The 15,580-nt window shown below is 46.3% G+C and overlaps 1 protein-coding gene across 2 annotated transcripts in view; it reads left to right on the top strand.

The window, feature by feature from the left end:
• The window catches only part of LOC136620474 (zinc finger protein 665-like), a 55,633-nt gene that overhangs the window by 21,111 nt on the left and 18,942 nt on the right, over positions 1-15,580 (top strand). For both annotated transcript variants that reach the window (XM_066595264.1, XM_066595265.1), the window contains exon 5: positions 3,092-3,240. In XM_066595264.1, the coding sequence (XP_066451361.1) occupies positions 3,092-3,240 (149 nt within the window). The remainder of the gene's footprint in view (positions 1-3,091; positions 3,241-15,580) is intronic.

The following is a 15,580-nucleotide window of genomic DNA, read 5'->3' as shown; positions in this document are numbered from 1 at the left end:
AAAGCCTCTGTTTCCACAAGCCTGTACGGCAGCATCTCCAGGCTGATTTATTTGGCAATTTGCACGTTTAAAGCCTGTGCATGCAGGTGGGTGGTGGCGTATTTCTGCTTTCACTCCAACGTTTGTGTTAGCGACAGCTGAACGCTGCACTTGGAGACATTGCTAGAGGCCGTAGAGGACCGTGGAGGTGTGGGTGCAGGCCACGAGGCGCTTGTGCCTGCATCCTGGAAGCAGGATTGGATCTGTGTGGCAGGTTGTGGCACAGGGGTCGAGGCAGTGGTGTGACACGAAGGCAGTGAATGGCCTTCGTCCCACCTTGTGGGGCGCTTGGCCGTCATATGCCTGCGCATGCTGGTGGTGGTGGCTCCCCGACTGATATTGATGCGGCACAGCTTGCACACCACTGTTCGTTGGTCGTCCGCGCTCTCACGAAAAAGCATCCACACCTTTGAACAACTAGCCCTCTGCACGGAGGTTTGCCGCGAGGGTTCGCTGTGGAAAACACTTGGTGGATTCTGGGCCTGCCTCTACCTCTGGCCACTCCACTGCCTTTTCCAACCTGTCCTGCTGCTGCACTTGCCTTCCCCTCTGAAGCCCTGTCCTCAGTAGGCTTAGCAAGCTAGGTGGGGTCAGTCACCTCATCGTCCAGCAGCTCTTCCTCCGAATCCTCTGTGCCCTCCTCCCTCGGACTTAGTGCCCTTACTACTACCTCACTGACAGACAACTGTGTCTCATCATCCTCACGCGCAAAAAGCTCTTGAGACAGTTGCCGGAGGTCCCCAGCCTCATCACCCGGACTCCGGGAACTTTCCAAAGGTTGGGCATCGGTCACGACAAACTCCTCAGGTAAGAGAGAAACCGTTTTTTCCCACTCAGGGCAGGGACCCGAGAACATTTCCTGGGAGTCTGCCTGCTCAGAACATGTCATTTTCATGGAGTGAGGAGACTGGGAGGAAGGAGGAGCAGCAGCCAGAGGATTCAGAGTTGCAGTCCCTAGGCCAGGAGTAGTGGACTGCGTAGAAGGATATATTGCTGGACGTGTTTTCTACCATCCACGACAGGAGCTGCTTGAACTGCTCTGGATGTAATAAAGGTCTTCCACGCGGACCCACAAATTGTGACATGAACCTGGGGACCTATGGACTTGGCGCTTTCCTAATCCCTCAGCAGCCGTCTGTGATGCACCCCACCCAGGACCTCGGTCCTCATGTTGGATTAAGAATAGAGCAGGGCCAAAATAAATGACCCCACCGTATAGCGCTGAGAACTGTGGCTAATTCACCGCACACAGAGACTTGTAGATAGCGGAGGCTCTATGCTGTGACCGGAAAAAATTAAACCGCTGACTTCCACTGATAACGAGGGGTAATTTACCGCTCACGGAGACTTGTAGATAATAGAGAGGCTGTATGGAGTGGGAGAAAACTAGAAAGCCAGTGGATAGTGCTGATAACTGTATCTACTTCACCCAACACAGAGAATGGTATCTGTGAAATGCTGTTCTGCAGTGGCCCAGGAAATATTAGAGTACTATTTAGCGATGAGAGTGAGCCCTTTGCCTAAGGCACTGCTCACATAGAACGGTACAGCTGCAATGATCTTCAGTGGCCCAGGAAATATTAGAGTACTGTTTAGCGTTGAGTCCTCTGCCTAATGCACTGCACACACAGAACAGTATAGCTGAAATGGCCTGCACAGTCCTAGATGCTTAAAGAAAAAATTGGTGCACTACTGCTCCCAGCCAGCCACAACAGTAATGCACACTATGAAGAGTAGCCCTAAGAAGGACCGTTGAGGTTCTTGAAGACTGGATCCTACTCTAACACTTTCCCTGTATCAGCAGCAGCACTTTCCCTAACCTTTGCCCACCTCTGAGGCGAGCCGCGGGCGGGACCAGTTTACGTACTCTGCGGTCACTTGATCCTGCCAGCCACTCACTGCTGTTGGCGGGCAGAGGGCTGGCATGTCCCAGCAGGAAGTGTTAATGCCTTCCCCGCATGTCTATTGTCTAGAATATGGCACTAAACATGCGGGGAAGGAAATGTCATTGACTCGAGTACCGCGTGGTGTTCGTCTCAAGTAACGAGCATCTCGAGTACCCTAATGCTCAAACGAGTATCGAGCTCGGACGAGTGTGCTCGCTCATCTCCATTCATTACCATTGGTCGATAAATCATAAACACAATATGAATACGCAAGATAAGGAATTTAACATCTAAAATGCCAAACAAATGCGTGCAAGCATACTAGAATCACACATGATTGGCTTCTCAAACGCTGGTACACAATAATTTAAAAAAGCAATAGAATGTTTATTATAAATATTTTGAAACCTATGTGAACAGCGAGGAACATGTCATCGCGACATGGGGGCCAGTCTGGAGACCTATTCATTATCTTCTGGTATCTTTGGCCTCAGCTGTTCACTCAAGGCTATTTGAACAACTATTTAATGCCTTTTTAGGCATTGTGAAGGAAAAAACATAATGTATGAAGGATCATACACAATGGAGTCACATCTTTGTATGTCTCCCCCAAGTAATGTCTGTCCCTCTGTGTGTCTTTCCCAAGTACTAATACTCCCTTTTCGTCTCCTCAAAGTAATGATGGCTAATAAGCGCCCCCCCCCCCCCCCACACACCCCTAGAAAATCAGGGTACAGCTTATTGTCGGCACAGGTCTTATTTTCAGGGAAACACTGTAGTTTCTTTTTTTTCCATTCTTAGCGACATTGTGTATAAACTGCACACATATGTAATGTAATTGCATATGTACAGCATTTATTACACTCACGTAAAGAACAATAGGGCTCTACCGCACATAATACGTGGTAAAATAGAACATGCTGCGTTATTTTTTACACATGTATTATACACAATAAAAAAAATTGCTAGTGTGAGTGAATCAATGAAAATGAATGGACTTTAATTGACTGGATTTACCGCCTATTATGTGCGCATAATCCACGAGGAATTTACTCTTGTGTGAGCCTTAGCATCTCCTGTTTCTCATTATTAGCTCAATAAAGGGTATTTTTTTCCGCATGGTATTTTCTGTGGTTTTTACATTCGTTCATCTTCTTTCCATTCAGGCTCCGGCATCCTAGTATCGTCTGTTGGGATCTTCCATATGAGAGAGTTTTTTTCTATTAACCTGCCAAGGATGGATGGGAAGAGGAAGGAGATGGCAGAGAGTCTATTACATCTCACCCTAGAGATCCTCTATCAGCTTACTGGAGAGGTGAGAGATTCTGATGACGTCACATCATGACATCATCTATACGTATACTGAAATGTCCTGACTGACTGATTCATCAATGCAGAGCCGAAACTACTGAGGTCAGAAACTTTAAATTTGGACAGACGCTTCTTTGTATAATGTAGAGATCCAATAAGAAAGGATTTTCTAAAATTCAACCCCTAAGAGCTCAGTCACACAGGCGCTTTAACGTCCGATTCGTGCGTTAGAAAAGATTGCACAATATAGAACCAATGCTTTGCAATGGCAGCGGTCACATGTGCGAATTTTACATTTTGCGCAAAAACGTCTGTGACGAAAATGATAGGACACCGTTTGTTAAAACGCGGCTAGCTGCATTCTGCGTTCACAAAGTATTTTCTCAAATAAGCAAAAATTGCCATTGCCTGCTATTCAGTTTTTTCGAGCATGCCGCACTGTACTTCCATCATCTGAACGAGTGCATAGGCTTCTATGCTGAAAGTGAAATCAATAGCAAGTGCTGACGATGTTGTCCTTATTGGGGCTACTTTGTAATTTCTGGGCAAATGGGTCGTGTGAATGGAGACATTTAAAGAACTTTAGCATTGTCTGCGCCCCTCCTGGCGAAGGCTCATAGACGTATGTGTTTTAGCGGCGTTTAATTATTTTTTGTTACCAAATCATATCTCATTTTGGTCAGCTGCTCTCAGATAAAACTAAAATAGTTCACCCATTTTTATGCCAAAACATAGAATATTACACTTGTTAATATACTTGTTTCGCCTGCTTGAATATTCTACATCGCCACCTGCATGTTGTAATCGTCTGTAAATATGTTGGACCTCGATTCATGTGCTTTCACACCTGCTAAGTACGGTCCCCTTAGCTAAAGCATATGTAAATCTTGCCGCTTCCATTCGCCCAAAGCTATGACCTTCGAATTTTTCACAACTGTTTTCGATTAATTAGGGGTGTATGTACCCCGCCTCTATGCGTCCACTATAAAAGTTTCCTGGTTGAGTCGGTGAAGTACGGCTGACATTTATATAAAAAAAAAACAATATGGAGGAAAATGAGCTGTCGAGAGGCATGCGCCGGACACATCCGCCGGGCCGAGTCAAGAAGATCCGGCCCGGAAGAAGGGAAGACACGCACGGCCCGCGGCAGGTGAATATATTCTGTTTTAAGGTCTCCCGCGGATCCCGACGGCTTCCCTAGAAGCCTGCGGGAGCCCCGCACCAAATGAAGCATGGTCCGGATTTTTTCCTGCACGCGGATCCGCGTCTGCAGAGAAAAATGACATCCGCAGGTATTTAACTACCTGCGGGTGTCTAATGAATCCCTATGGGGCGCGGATCCGCGTGCAGGAAAAACGCTGCGGATTTTAAATTACAATTTGTAAGTGGACCTGAGGCCATAACAATCAACACAACAGGACCTTTTTAGCCAAACACAGGGAAGTCTTTCATTCAGATGTCGCAGGTAAAATGCTTGCTGCAACACCCATCAGGTGAAGTACACATATTTGAGGGGGAGCATGTTGGACCTGGTGAACTACATTACTAGTTAAACTAAGAAAAATAACAAAAAAATCCAATATGCTGAGTTTCACTGCTAGACACAAATTGTGCACCTCGTTTGGCTCTTTTTCTTTTTATTTCATGAAAAGGTACTATGGCTTTTAACATAGACATTCTTTTATGTTGGTTAGTGCTTAGAGCCGCAAAGCTTTTTTGGCATGGAACTATAATGTACTGAGGTCAATACATGTAGTTCACATAGAAATAAAAACATAGTTTAGAGGGGACATGTTACGGTATACTACCCTTGATACGCCAGCCTGGGTGCCCTAGATCTCACCCACAACCCCTGTCCCTGCCTACTTGCCTCCACTCCTGGCTAACCCTAGGGGGGTAACTGGGCGGCGATCCCTACTCTGACTAGGGACCGAAAAAGGGACGCTGGCGTAGAATACTGACTGAAAAGGCAGATGTAAATAACCAATGCGAGCAATACTAAGCGGAACCGAGGCAGATAGAAAAACCTGGCGGATAATATCAAAGTTTAGCAGACAAGATGACAGAAGCAGGAGACCAACCGAGGCAGACTAGCTAGCACACTGTGGGAAACCAAGAACTGGCAGTGATTGCAAGTCTCTACCTGACCGTTAAACAAAAGCTGAAGGGACAAAATGTTTCAATAATGACTTATGAAAAACCCTGTGAACCCTCCATGTAGCTTTCAAATTAAGTTCATAAGCAAGCGGATTTGCTACACATGTGATGACAAAGGGACCCACGTAACGAGGCACCAGTTTCAAAGACGGAACCTTTAATTTGAGATTTCTAGAAGACAAAATATACCTTCTGTCCCCTCCTGTAAGGTTCAGATACTGACAGACTCCTCTTACTATGCAACTGCATACGAGACCCCATTGCTTCCAGGTTCTTCTGTACTTCTTTCCATACCCCCTGCAGTGCATCTGTGGCGACATCAGCTGCAGGACAGGCAGATGGAGTAGAAATAGCTGTAGGGAAGCGAGGATGCTGACCATATATGCACAGGAATGGAGATACTCCAGTGGAAGAACAAGTAATGTTGTTTAGCGCAAACTCTGCCAACGGCAGGAATTCTGCCCACTGATGAGCCTTTTTGCTAGCAAAGAACCGTAAATATTGAACTAAATCCTGGTTCTTCCGCTCAGTCTGACCATTAGTTTGCGAGTGGAATGCTGACGAGAAGGAAAGCGACGTTCCCGGGTTTCTACAGAAGGCTCGCCAAAATTGTGCAACAAATTGAACACCGCGATCAGATACAATGTTCTCGGGAACCTCCTGTAGACAAATGATTTCTTTTACAAAAATCTTGGAAAAGCGTAGAAGGTAGCTTCTTTAACGCCATGAAATGTGCCATTTTTGAGAAACGGTCTACAACAACTAGGATAGTGGCGAACTTCTGAGACTCGGGTAGATCGGTGATAAAATCTACCGATAAATGCGACCATGGATAAGAGGACAAATTCGCAGATGTCCCGAGACATGCCTGGCCACAAATAGTGTCTAGAACAAAGATTCAGTGTCCCCTGAACCCCCGGATGGCCTCTTCGATGACTCTGAGACGCAAGGACTCTGGCACAAACCAGCTGCCCTCCGGCACCCCCGAGGGAGCGATCTGCTGACAATTTTGTAGATGATAAACGAGATCAGATTCTACAGCTGCCACCACCACCCCAGGTGCCAAGATACTCTCGAATATATGTAACGATGAGGTTAAACCTGGCGAAAAACGCCAACCTGGCCTGACGAGCAGTGACTCTCTTGGCCTTGGCGAGATATACCAAGTTCTTATGATCAGTATACACGGTAATGGGATGCCTTACCGCCTCAAGATAGTGATGCCACTCTTCTAGAGACCACTTAATCGCCAATAACTCACGTTTACCCACGTTATAGTTGCGTTCCGCCGAACTGAACTTCCGCGAGAAGAACGCACATGGACTAGACCCACGTCTCCCGCTGACTTTCTGAGACAATACAGCCCCTACCCCCACCTCAGACGGATCGTCCTCATTGAAGAACGATCGTCGCGCGTCAGCCTGTACTAGCATCGGGGCAGTAGTAAATGCCTTTTTGAGATAACTAAAAGCTTCTTGGGCTTCTGGCGATCATCTTACCAAGTCTGCACACTTCTTGGTAAAATCGGTCAGGGGTTGAGCAATAACAGAATAATTCTTAATGAATCTATGGTAGAAATTTGCTAAACCTAAAAATCTTTTAGCTTATCTGGTCTGGCCCATTGGGAAGTGCTGCCACTTTATCAGACTCCATTTTGAATCTTCGTGGCTGAAATCACATAACCAAGGAAAGACACTTGTTTAGTACCAAAAATGCATTTCTCCAACTTGACAAAAAGTTTGTACACATGCAAACGGGTCAGAACCAGCCTTAGGTGCCGCACATGTGAATCCCGGTCTGGGGAGTACATCAGAATGTCATTGAGATATATGACCAAAAATACACCCAGAAAGTCATGGAAGACTGCGTTTATAAATCCCTGGAACACAGCAGGGGCATTACAAAGTCTCCGCCCAGGGGCGGAGAGAGGGAGCAGCCAACTCCTAACAGAACATAATAAAAGGGAGCTTGTGCACGGCAGATGCACTCACAGCTGCGCGCGCGCCACCAGCACCACGCCGGCTAGGCACCTGTGCCCCCGGCAGCCGGACAACAAGTCGGGGGATGCGCCCCGACCTCTGGACCTCGCACACCGCTGCCCAGGGAGGACCTGCAATTTCCGCATGGTAACAGTCCATTCATCTGATAGAAGGGCAGCATGTAGGGCACAATAGTCACTGTTAACACATGCTTACAACGGTGGTCCAGGCGACAATACATGAGCTTCTACATATGCAAGGTGTGGTTAGTTTGGGCATTTTACTTAGAAATCAACTATTTGTCTTTGCATAGCAAGCATACATGTTTGAAAAAAGGTGGCCAATATCTGTGAAATGTTCCAACATCTGGAGACCTGATTTTGGTTACACAACCAGTAAGCCAATGCAACACTGCGGTTAGACCTATGAAAATAAAATGCACATATTTGAAATCAATCCACAAACAACATTGCCATCAAACATATTTCTAAAACACATATATTCTCGTTTAGGAAATATTTGAAAAACCCTATCGGTAGGAGGAAATTTAGTAAATGATGTATGAAAGTGTTTCTATCAGCCAACATAACTAGTGTGGCAACAGCACCAGATATGCTTATATACATCATTCTTTGGGAGAGGTCATATTGGCAACCCTTACAAACTCTATGAATTTGTGGCCTTGCTATTTACCTGGACAACATTCACACGTCTTCTATAAAAGAGAGTGCTGCTGCATGTCTAGTCTGATGGCACTCTTTAACCACACCAGAATACCTATAGAAAATGAAAAAATAAGGTTTGTGGTTATGGCCCACAACGGCACAAACATCTGCAAGCTGATTGTAATTTTGCTGGTTAAAAACCCTAATCACAGCCTGCTAAACTTGCAGTACATACACACAAATGATGAGCTGATTTCCTGGGAGAATAGAGGTGACCACACATGGCACCAAAATACGATGAGGGCCACAGTTGAAGAAGTAAAACCTCACGTTTCATTTTTAAAGGGGGGTCCCTTGGATGAGGCCAAAACGAGGTATTGGTTCACTACATTGGCCACCTTCTGCTCCTTGACCAAAAAAAACCCCAAATAGGCCCCAAGTGGGAGATCACACTTGCTATATCGAGCGGAAGGTGGTCAATTTACTACAAGCTCGCAACCCACGTCAAGGGTCCTCGTCCGCGAGTCCCTAACTACCAAAAAGTGCCAATAATGATCTAACTAATACAAAAAAGGTGGGCACAGCCAGCTTAAAAAAAATTATACTATCTTGAGAAACCAGCTCATCGGCCTTCTCACACATGGTCTAACTGCCATGGAAGCACTCCCCTTGGAGAGAGGAAGTACTCTGCGAAGAGTTCCCTGACTTGGAGAGCAGAGTGTGCTGGCCTACCATACTGTACAGGCTCTTCCAAAACTTCGCCCCCAAAAGCAGTGAGTAAAGCATCCACAGTTATCAAAACAGTATTATGTTGCTGGCAAAAATGATGTAAAACCGCACATGTGCTAATTATCGCAGATATGTTCTCAGGAGCCAGCTGAATGGCATTTAATAACCCTCGCCAACGATTAGCGAGACTCCCAAACGCACACTCAACATAACACCGGGCACGTGTGAGGCGGTAATTAAACACCTGACTCCTGCTGTCAATGTTCCTGCGAGCAAAAGGACGCATAACATAATTAGACAGGCTAAATGCCTCATCCGCCACAAAGACAAATGGGGCTTCTGTACCTGATGAGCCAGGAAGGCTCTGGGGCGCAGGCACAGGAAGTCGCTCGTCCTTCAGCCACCTACCCATTCTAAAAGGTCTGAAAATGCGAGCATTCCCAGCACTCCCAAAGGACCCAATATCAACCAGCAGGAATCAATAGTTGCTGTAAGCAACAGCAAGGAGGACCACCGAAAAGAACTGCCTATAGATGAAATACTGAGACCCTGAGTTAGGTGGCTTTTGGACACGAATATGCTTACCGCCAACACCCCAATGCAGTTTGGAAACTGCGCAGCGCCCATAAAACCCTCAGCGACGTCCATCCAATCTTGAAGAGAGGGCGGAGACATCACCAAAGGACGTCACAGGTCTCCCTGATGATTTCACCAATTCTAGAGTGGCCAATCCAGAAAGCCAAATGCAGCGAAGCAAAGAAATTCCTAGTAGCTAGAAATCTGTAGAAATGGAAGTAAAGAAGATATCTTACAATGAAGGTACAAACCTTGCAGTGTAAACTGACACTATTAAACATGGGTCAGCATCATTTTGCAAACATATACGTACAAAACAACTAGCCACTGATGAATGAAACACATTGCATATTGGGCTACACGATTTACGCAACAATTTTTGCCTGGCCGCTAATTTGGTGCACATACTTCACTGCCTCTAGTCAGTTCAGAGGGCATGATTGCGGAAAAAAATTTGGCCCTACATGATATGCTTCCCCCCCCCTTCCCCCCCAAAAAATAAATTAAAACCAAAACTAAGCCTTCCGCCTCCATTAACACAGGCTCCATTGGGGGAGGAAGGGTGGGGGCAGGGGCAGCGCTGACAAAGGGCGTTCGCAACAAAGTGGGGGGCTTATTATTAGGCATTAACGCTTGTAAAAAGGGAATCTTAACAGCTACAATTAGCCCTTTTAATTAATGAAAAACAAAACCATAGGTGCCAGGCCATGGAGTCTTTGATGGTGTTTCAGGCATAGGTGTTAAGTTTGCTAATGTGCAGGCAAATCAAAGACGCACCTAATAACCAAACATGTCTAGTCAAAGATACAAAGCCTATGCAGGGAAGGGATCAAACATAATTACATACATGATGTTACCTAGAGACAGATGTTAACTTACCGCAGAATGACCGGGAGTCTTTCCTCAGCAGAGACACACTCATGCATGTTGGAATCTCTGTGGGTAATCCCAGAATGCACCACCTCCAGAAGTTCACAGAACATGACAAACAACAAAAGGCGATGAACTTGTCCGGGTAACGCCTCAGGTCCGCATACAGGGAATAAAACAGCCCAATATGTTTACGCTGTGACACCATCGGATGCACCCAGTACCTCCTAGGTCTCCTCCTCCTTCTGACCGGCCTAGGACTATTGCTAACACTAGGACGGTCACTAGCAAGGTAGCAAACGCATCCTCTGGCATGCAACATAAAAAAGCCTACATACACGCAAGAGAAACCAGCCAAAGAAAATATCCCCTGACGACATGTCTCCAAGTCCAGTAATGTCTTGAACATCCAGAACGAAGCAGAATAAAACAGAAGCCTCATTACAGCCAATTTATAACACCTTGTAGTGGGCTGGACCACGAATAGATGCGCGAGGATCAAGTTCCTGATGCTCAAAGATTCAAACGCATTTTGCTGTGCATTGCGAATTTATGCAGCGGAAAAACTCTAAGTGCGTTTCTTACAGCATGACGCACTCTTCGGTCACACAAATTCTTGAACGCATGCATTCTGTGCACAAATTTGGGGGTCAAAGTTGGTATGGGAAAACTGCAATTATTCTTACCACAAATTCCTTTTCAAGGAGTCCATCATGACAGCACACATGGAGGTTGCCCCCTCTTGAGCTCATTGGGACAGGAAGAGGAGAGTTCTTAAGGTCACCTCCCACCACCATTCTCCAGTGGCTTCAATTTATCATAACGGATACTTGGCCTAGTTTTTTATTGATGCTGAAAAAACTAACATACTGTTATGTTTACATGTACAATATGCAGCAATTTACAAGGGTGGGTAAGTATGTGCTGTCATGAGGGACTCATGGAAAAGGAATTAAGAATAATTTCAGTTTTACCATACCATCCATCCTGACAGGACACATGGAGGCAATACCAGATTATGACTGTAACCTTAGGGGGGAACCACTGCCTAGAGGACCTTCCGCCCAAAGGCCAGTTCTTTACCAGAATAGAGAGCCAAGTGATAATGCTTAGAAAATGTATGGACACTAGAACACATCGTTGCCCTACAAATCTGCTCTGTCGATGCTCCACTGTGTTTAGCCCATGCAGAAGCGAGAGCCCTAGTAGAGTGAGCTCTTATCCTCTCTGGGGCCAACAAATTTCTGGATTTATATGCCTCCTGTGTTACCATGAGGCTGGTCAGGGACCACGGGTGGCAGTGGCGCAGTTCGCCGCTGCGTTCTGAGATGGTGTTGCGCCCATGTTCGGGTCGGCAGGCGGTGGTGCCGTGCTCTGCTGTGCGGGCGTGGACTCTGCTATGAGAGGCGCACACGCTCTACCTGTGTGAGTTATAGTGGGTGGCTGGGAGCTCCAGTCAGCCGACTTGATTGATCTCTGCCCAAAGGGCGGAGACTCCTGAATATAGTCTGGCAGCTGCTGATAACAGTTGCCAGTTATTGGTTCCATTCCCTGTCTTTCTGACTTCGGTCCTGCTCCAGTGCAAGTTACCTTGTCTCGATCCAGTTCTGCATGCGTTTTGTGGTTTTCCTGTTGTGTTGGTTTATTCTATTGTCAGGGTAATAAATCAGTAGAGCACCAATCAATGCCCACTCTAATGTCCCGTGGTCGACGGTAAAGTAAAAACACCACACACAGGTCTGGTATGCTTCCCTGTACGGGGGTAATGGCGGTCACTTTACTGGCTTACACAGGGCTTTATACCTTCCTGTTGCATCACAAAGCATATAGCATCTCATTGGTCCCGGTATATATTATAACCAGGAACGGCAGATACGGAAGCAGCAAGAAAACTTCAGCTCCTAGGTGGCTGTCGGGAGGGTTATCTTGGAAGTCAGGTACTCCCTAAATTACTGGTGCCTTGTAGTGTGTCTTACAAGGCTTTTCACAGGGTGGGACAGGCATTTCTTGATTCTGGGTCGGCTGCGAACCTTATCCATTTGCATGATATGTATTGGAAAGGTTTTTGCTCACCCACTGCCTAGGTGTCTCCTCCTTTGCAAAGATTATGCATTGGCTTGGGATCTCTTTCAGATGGCTTCAACCGCTCCGTCCAATTGCAGTACACAGGTAAGTAGATGCAGAAAAATGCTGTCTTCACAGAGATAGTGTCCACAAGCCTTTATTGAATGAAGTGCTGCATAAAAACAGTCAGACGTCTACACAGTGTAGACGTCTGACTGTTTTTATGTAGCACTTCATTCAATAAAGGCTTGTGGACACTATCTCTGTGAACACAGCATTTTTCTGCATCTACTTATCAATTTGCAGTATGCAAAACCACTGTTATCAAGTTTTACCGCGTTAGGTTTGTCGATCCACTTTACCAGTATCGATGCAACCCCTCTGTCCTCAGGGGTAGTGCGGTTGAGGACACCAGAAATTCGGTTCATGGTGGGCGCATTACATTTGGAGGTTATTTCATTTTTGGTCATGGAGAAGATGTCCATGGATATCGTTCTGGGATTGCCGTGGCTAAGGACGCACAATCCTCAGTTCGATTGAACTACTCTGGAGCTAGTTCGGTGGGGAGGGTGCTGTCAGGATCATCTAGTGCCTGTTACATTGTGCTCCACCGATACTATTAGTATTCCGGACTATTTACGGGATTTTCAAGATGTGTTCTCTAAGAAACTTTCTTAGATATTACCCCCACACCGTGAATGGGATTTTAGGATTGATCTGGTCCCGGATAGTCCCATCCCTAAGTGGGCCATATTTAATCTGTCGGATTGGGAGCATGAGGCTCTTAAATCTTATATTTCAGAGGCTTTAGCCAAGGAACATATCAGATCATCAGTCACCAGCTGGAGCAGGCCTATTTTTTGTTGAAAAGAAAGATGGGTCTTTGCGGCCTTGTGTTGACTATCAGGCTTTAAACAAAATCACCATAAAAAATCAGTGCTTGCTCCCTCTGATCCCTGATCTGTTGAATCAGGTGGTGGGAGCATGCTGGTTCTCTAAGCTTGACCTTCGGGAGGCTTATAATCTTATACTTATTAAGTCTGGTGACGAGTGGAAGATCGCGTTCAACACCCCGTAGGGGCACTTCGAGTGTCTGGTTATGCTCTTCGGATTATGAAACACCCCTGTGGTTTTTCAGGGGCTTATGAACACGGTCTTCCACGATTATCTAGGGTTTTTTTATGGTTGTCTATTTGGGCGACATTTTGGTGTACTGGTCGGATTGGGACACGCATGTCAGACATCTCCATTTAGTGTTAGAGCGACTACGGGAGTACCAATTGTATGTTAAATTGGAGAAGTGCTCATTTGGGGTCAAATGTGTGTCATTCCTTGGGTATATTGTTACTCCAACTGATGTGTGTATGGAGTCAGACAAGGTTGCGGCAATCACACAATGGGCTAAACCAGATAATTTGAAGGCTCTTCAGCACTTTTTTGGGTTTGCCAACTTTTACAGAAAATTTATCAGAAATTTTTCAGTGATTGCACAACCGCTGACTGATCTCACGAAAAAAGGAGTGGACGTGACGCCGTGGTCTCCGGAAGCTTCAGAAGCGTTTGAGCAAGTTAAGAGGTCTTTTTCGCGCTGGTGCTTGCTCAGCCTGACCCTCAGAAGCCCTTTTTCGTGGAGGTAAACGCTTTGGAGGTTGGGGTGAGGGCAGTCCTCTCCCAGGAATTGGGAGGCCGTTCAGTGTACAGTCCGTGTGCCTTTTTTTCCTCGTAAATTCAGTAGTGCCGAGCGCAACTGCGGTGTTGGTAACAAGGAACTGTTGGCAATAAAATGGGCATTTGAAGATTGGCGTCATCTTCTGGAGGGGGCTCAACACCAGGTGACAGTCTTCACCAATCACAAGAACTCAGTGTATCTTGAGAATGCTAGGCGTCTTAATGCGCGGCAAGCCAGGTGGGCACTTTTCTTCTCGAGATTCAATTTTACAGTCACGAACCTGCCGGGAGATAAAATTGTGAAAGCTGACGCTCTCTCCCGCAGTTTCAGGACTCCAGAGGTTAAGGGCTCTTCTCTGGAAGGCATCCTCCCGCCCGGTGTCGTGGTGGCAGCCCTGACACAGAACCTTTCGGCTCAGCTTTAGGAATATCAACAAGAACCCCGGCAGGGAAGTTATTTGTACCGATGTCTCTGCAGTTGTTGGTTCTGGAAGAGTCTCTTTCCTCCATTTTTGCATCTGGGGGTCCAGGGGACTCTTGAGCTATGTTCCCGATTCGACTGGTGGCCCGGAATAGTTCAGGACATCCAGGAGTTCGTAAATCGGTGTTCAGCTTGTGCACGTGGTAAGAGTCGCCTTAAGAGCCCTGAGGGACCGTTAATGCCGCTCTCAGTACCTGGTAGTCCATGGTTGCATGTGTCCATGGATCTTATCACTGACATGCCTCTGTCACAAGGTTGTTCCACCATTTTGGTAGTTGTTGACAGGTTCTCAAAAATGGCCCATTTTGTTGCTTTGGAAAAATCACTGTCTGCCACTGAATTACTGAAGATTTTCATTAGGGAGATTATAAGATAGCACCGAATATCGGTCAATATAGTTGCGGATCAGGGGTGCAATTCGTGGCCCAATTTTGGAGGGCCTTCTGTAAAAATTCGGGAACATCTCTGTCTTTCTCATCAGCGTTTCATCTGCAGACGAATGGGTAAACGGAATGTAAAAATCAAGACCTAGTACAATACTTGCATCTTTTTGTGGGCGAGAGAGTCAGTCGGGTAGAGTTTTTACCTTTGGCCGAATTTGCCATAAATAATCGTATCAGTTCTGCGATGGGGGTGTCACCTTTCTTCTGTGTGTTCAGTCGGCATCTCCGGTTCCAGACTTCCATTCCAGTACCTACAGCTTGTCCCGCTGTTGATGTTGGTACTAGTGAGTTGCGGGAGGTCTGGAATGGTGTGCACAAGAATCTGGAGGAAGCAAGTGGTCGTATGCATGGTGGTTGGTCAGAAGGTCTATCTGTCCACAAAGATTTTAAAATTGAAGCTCCCCTCGGTAAAGCTTGCGCCGTGTTTTATCGGTCCCTTTGCCATAACGCGAATCGTTAATCCTCTAGCTTATTAGTTGGATTTACCGAGTTCCTGGAGGGTGCATAAGGTGTTTCATAAATCCCTTTTGAAGTTGTTTATCCTTCCTGTCATGTTGGTTTATTCTATCAGCCTAGCCTGTCGGTACTAGTAAGTTGTCATTTGCATAGGTACGGCAGTTCCTTCCTGTCCTGCCACTAGGCAGCGTAGGGTCAATGTTGGCAGCCTGGACCTGTCCACCTTTCGGGCTACCTCCAGGAAGGGACATAGGCG

This window comes from Eleutherodactylus coqui, chromosome 3, assembly GCF_035609145.1.
Source record: "Eleutherodactylus coqui strain aEleCoq1 chromosome 3, aEleCoq1.hap1, whole genome shotgun sequence".
Taxonomy (NCBI): domain Eukaryota; kingdom Metazoa; phylum Chordata; class Amphibia; order Anura; family Eleutherodactylidae; genus Eleutherodactylus; species Eleutherodactylus coqui.
This window is presented reverse-complemented; position numbering and strand designations above follow the sequence as displayed.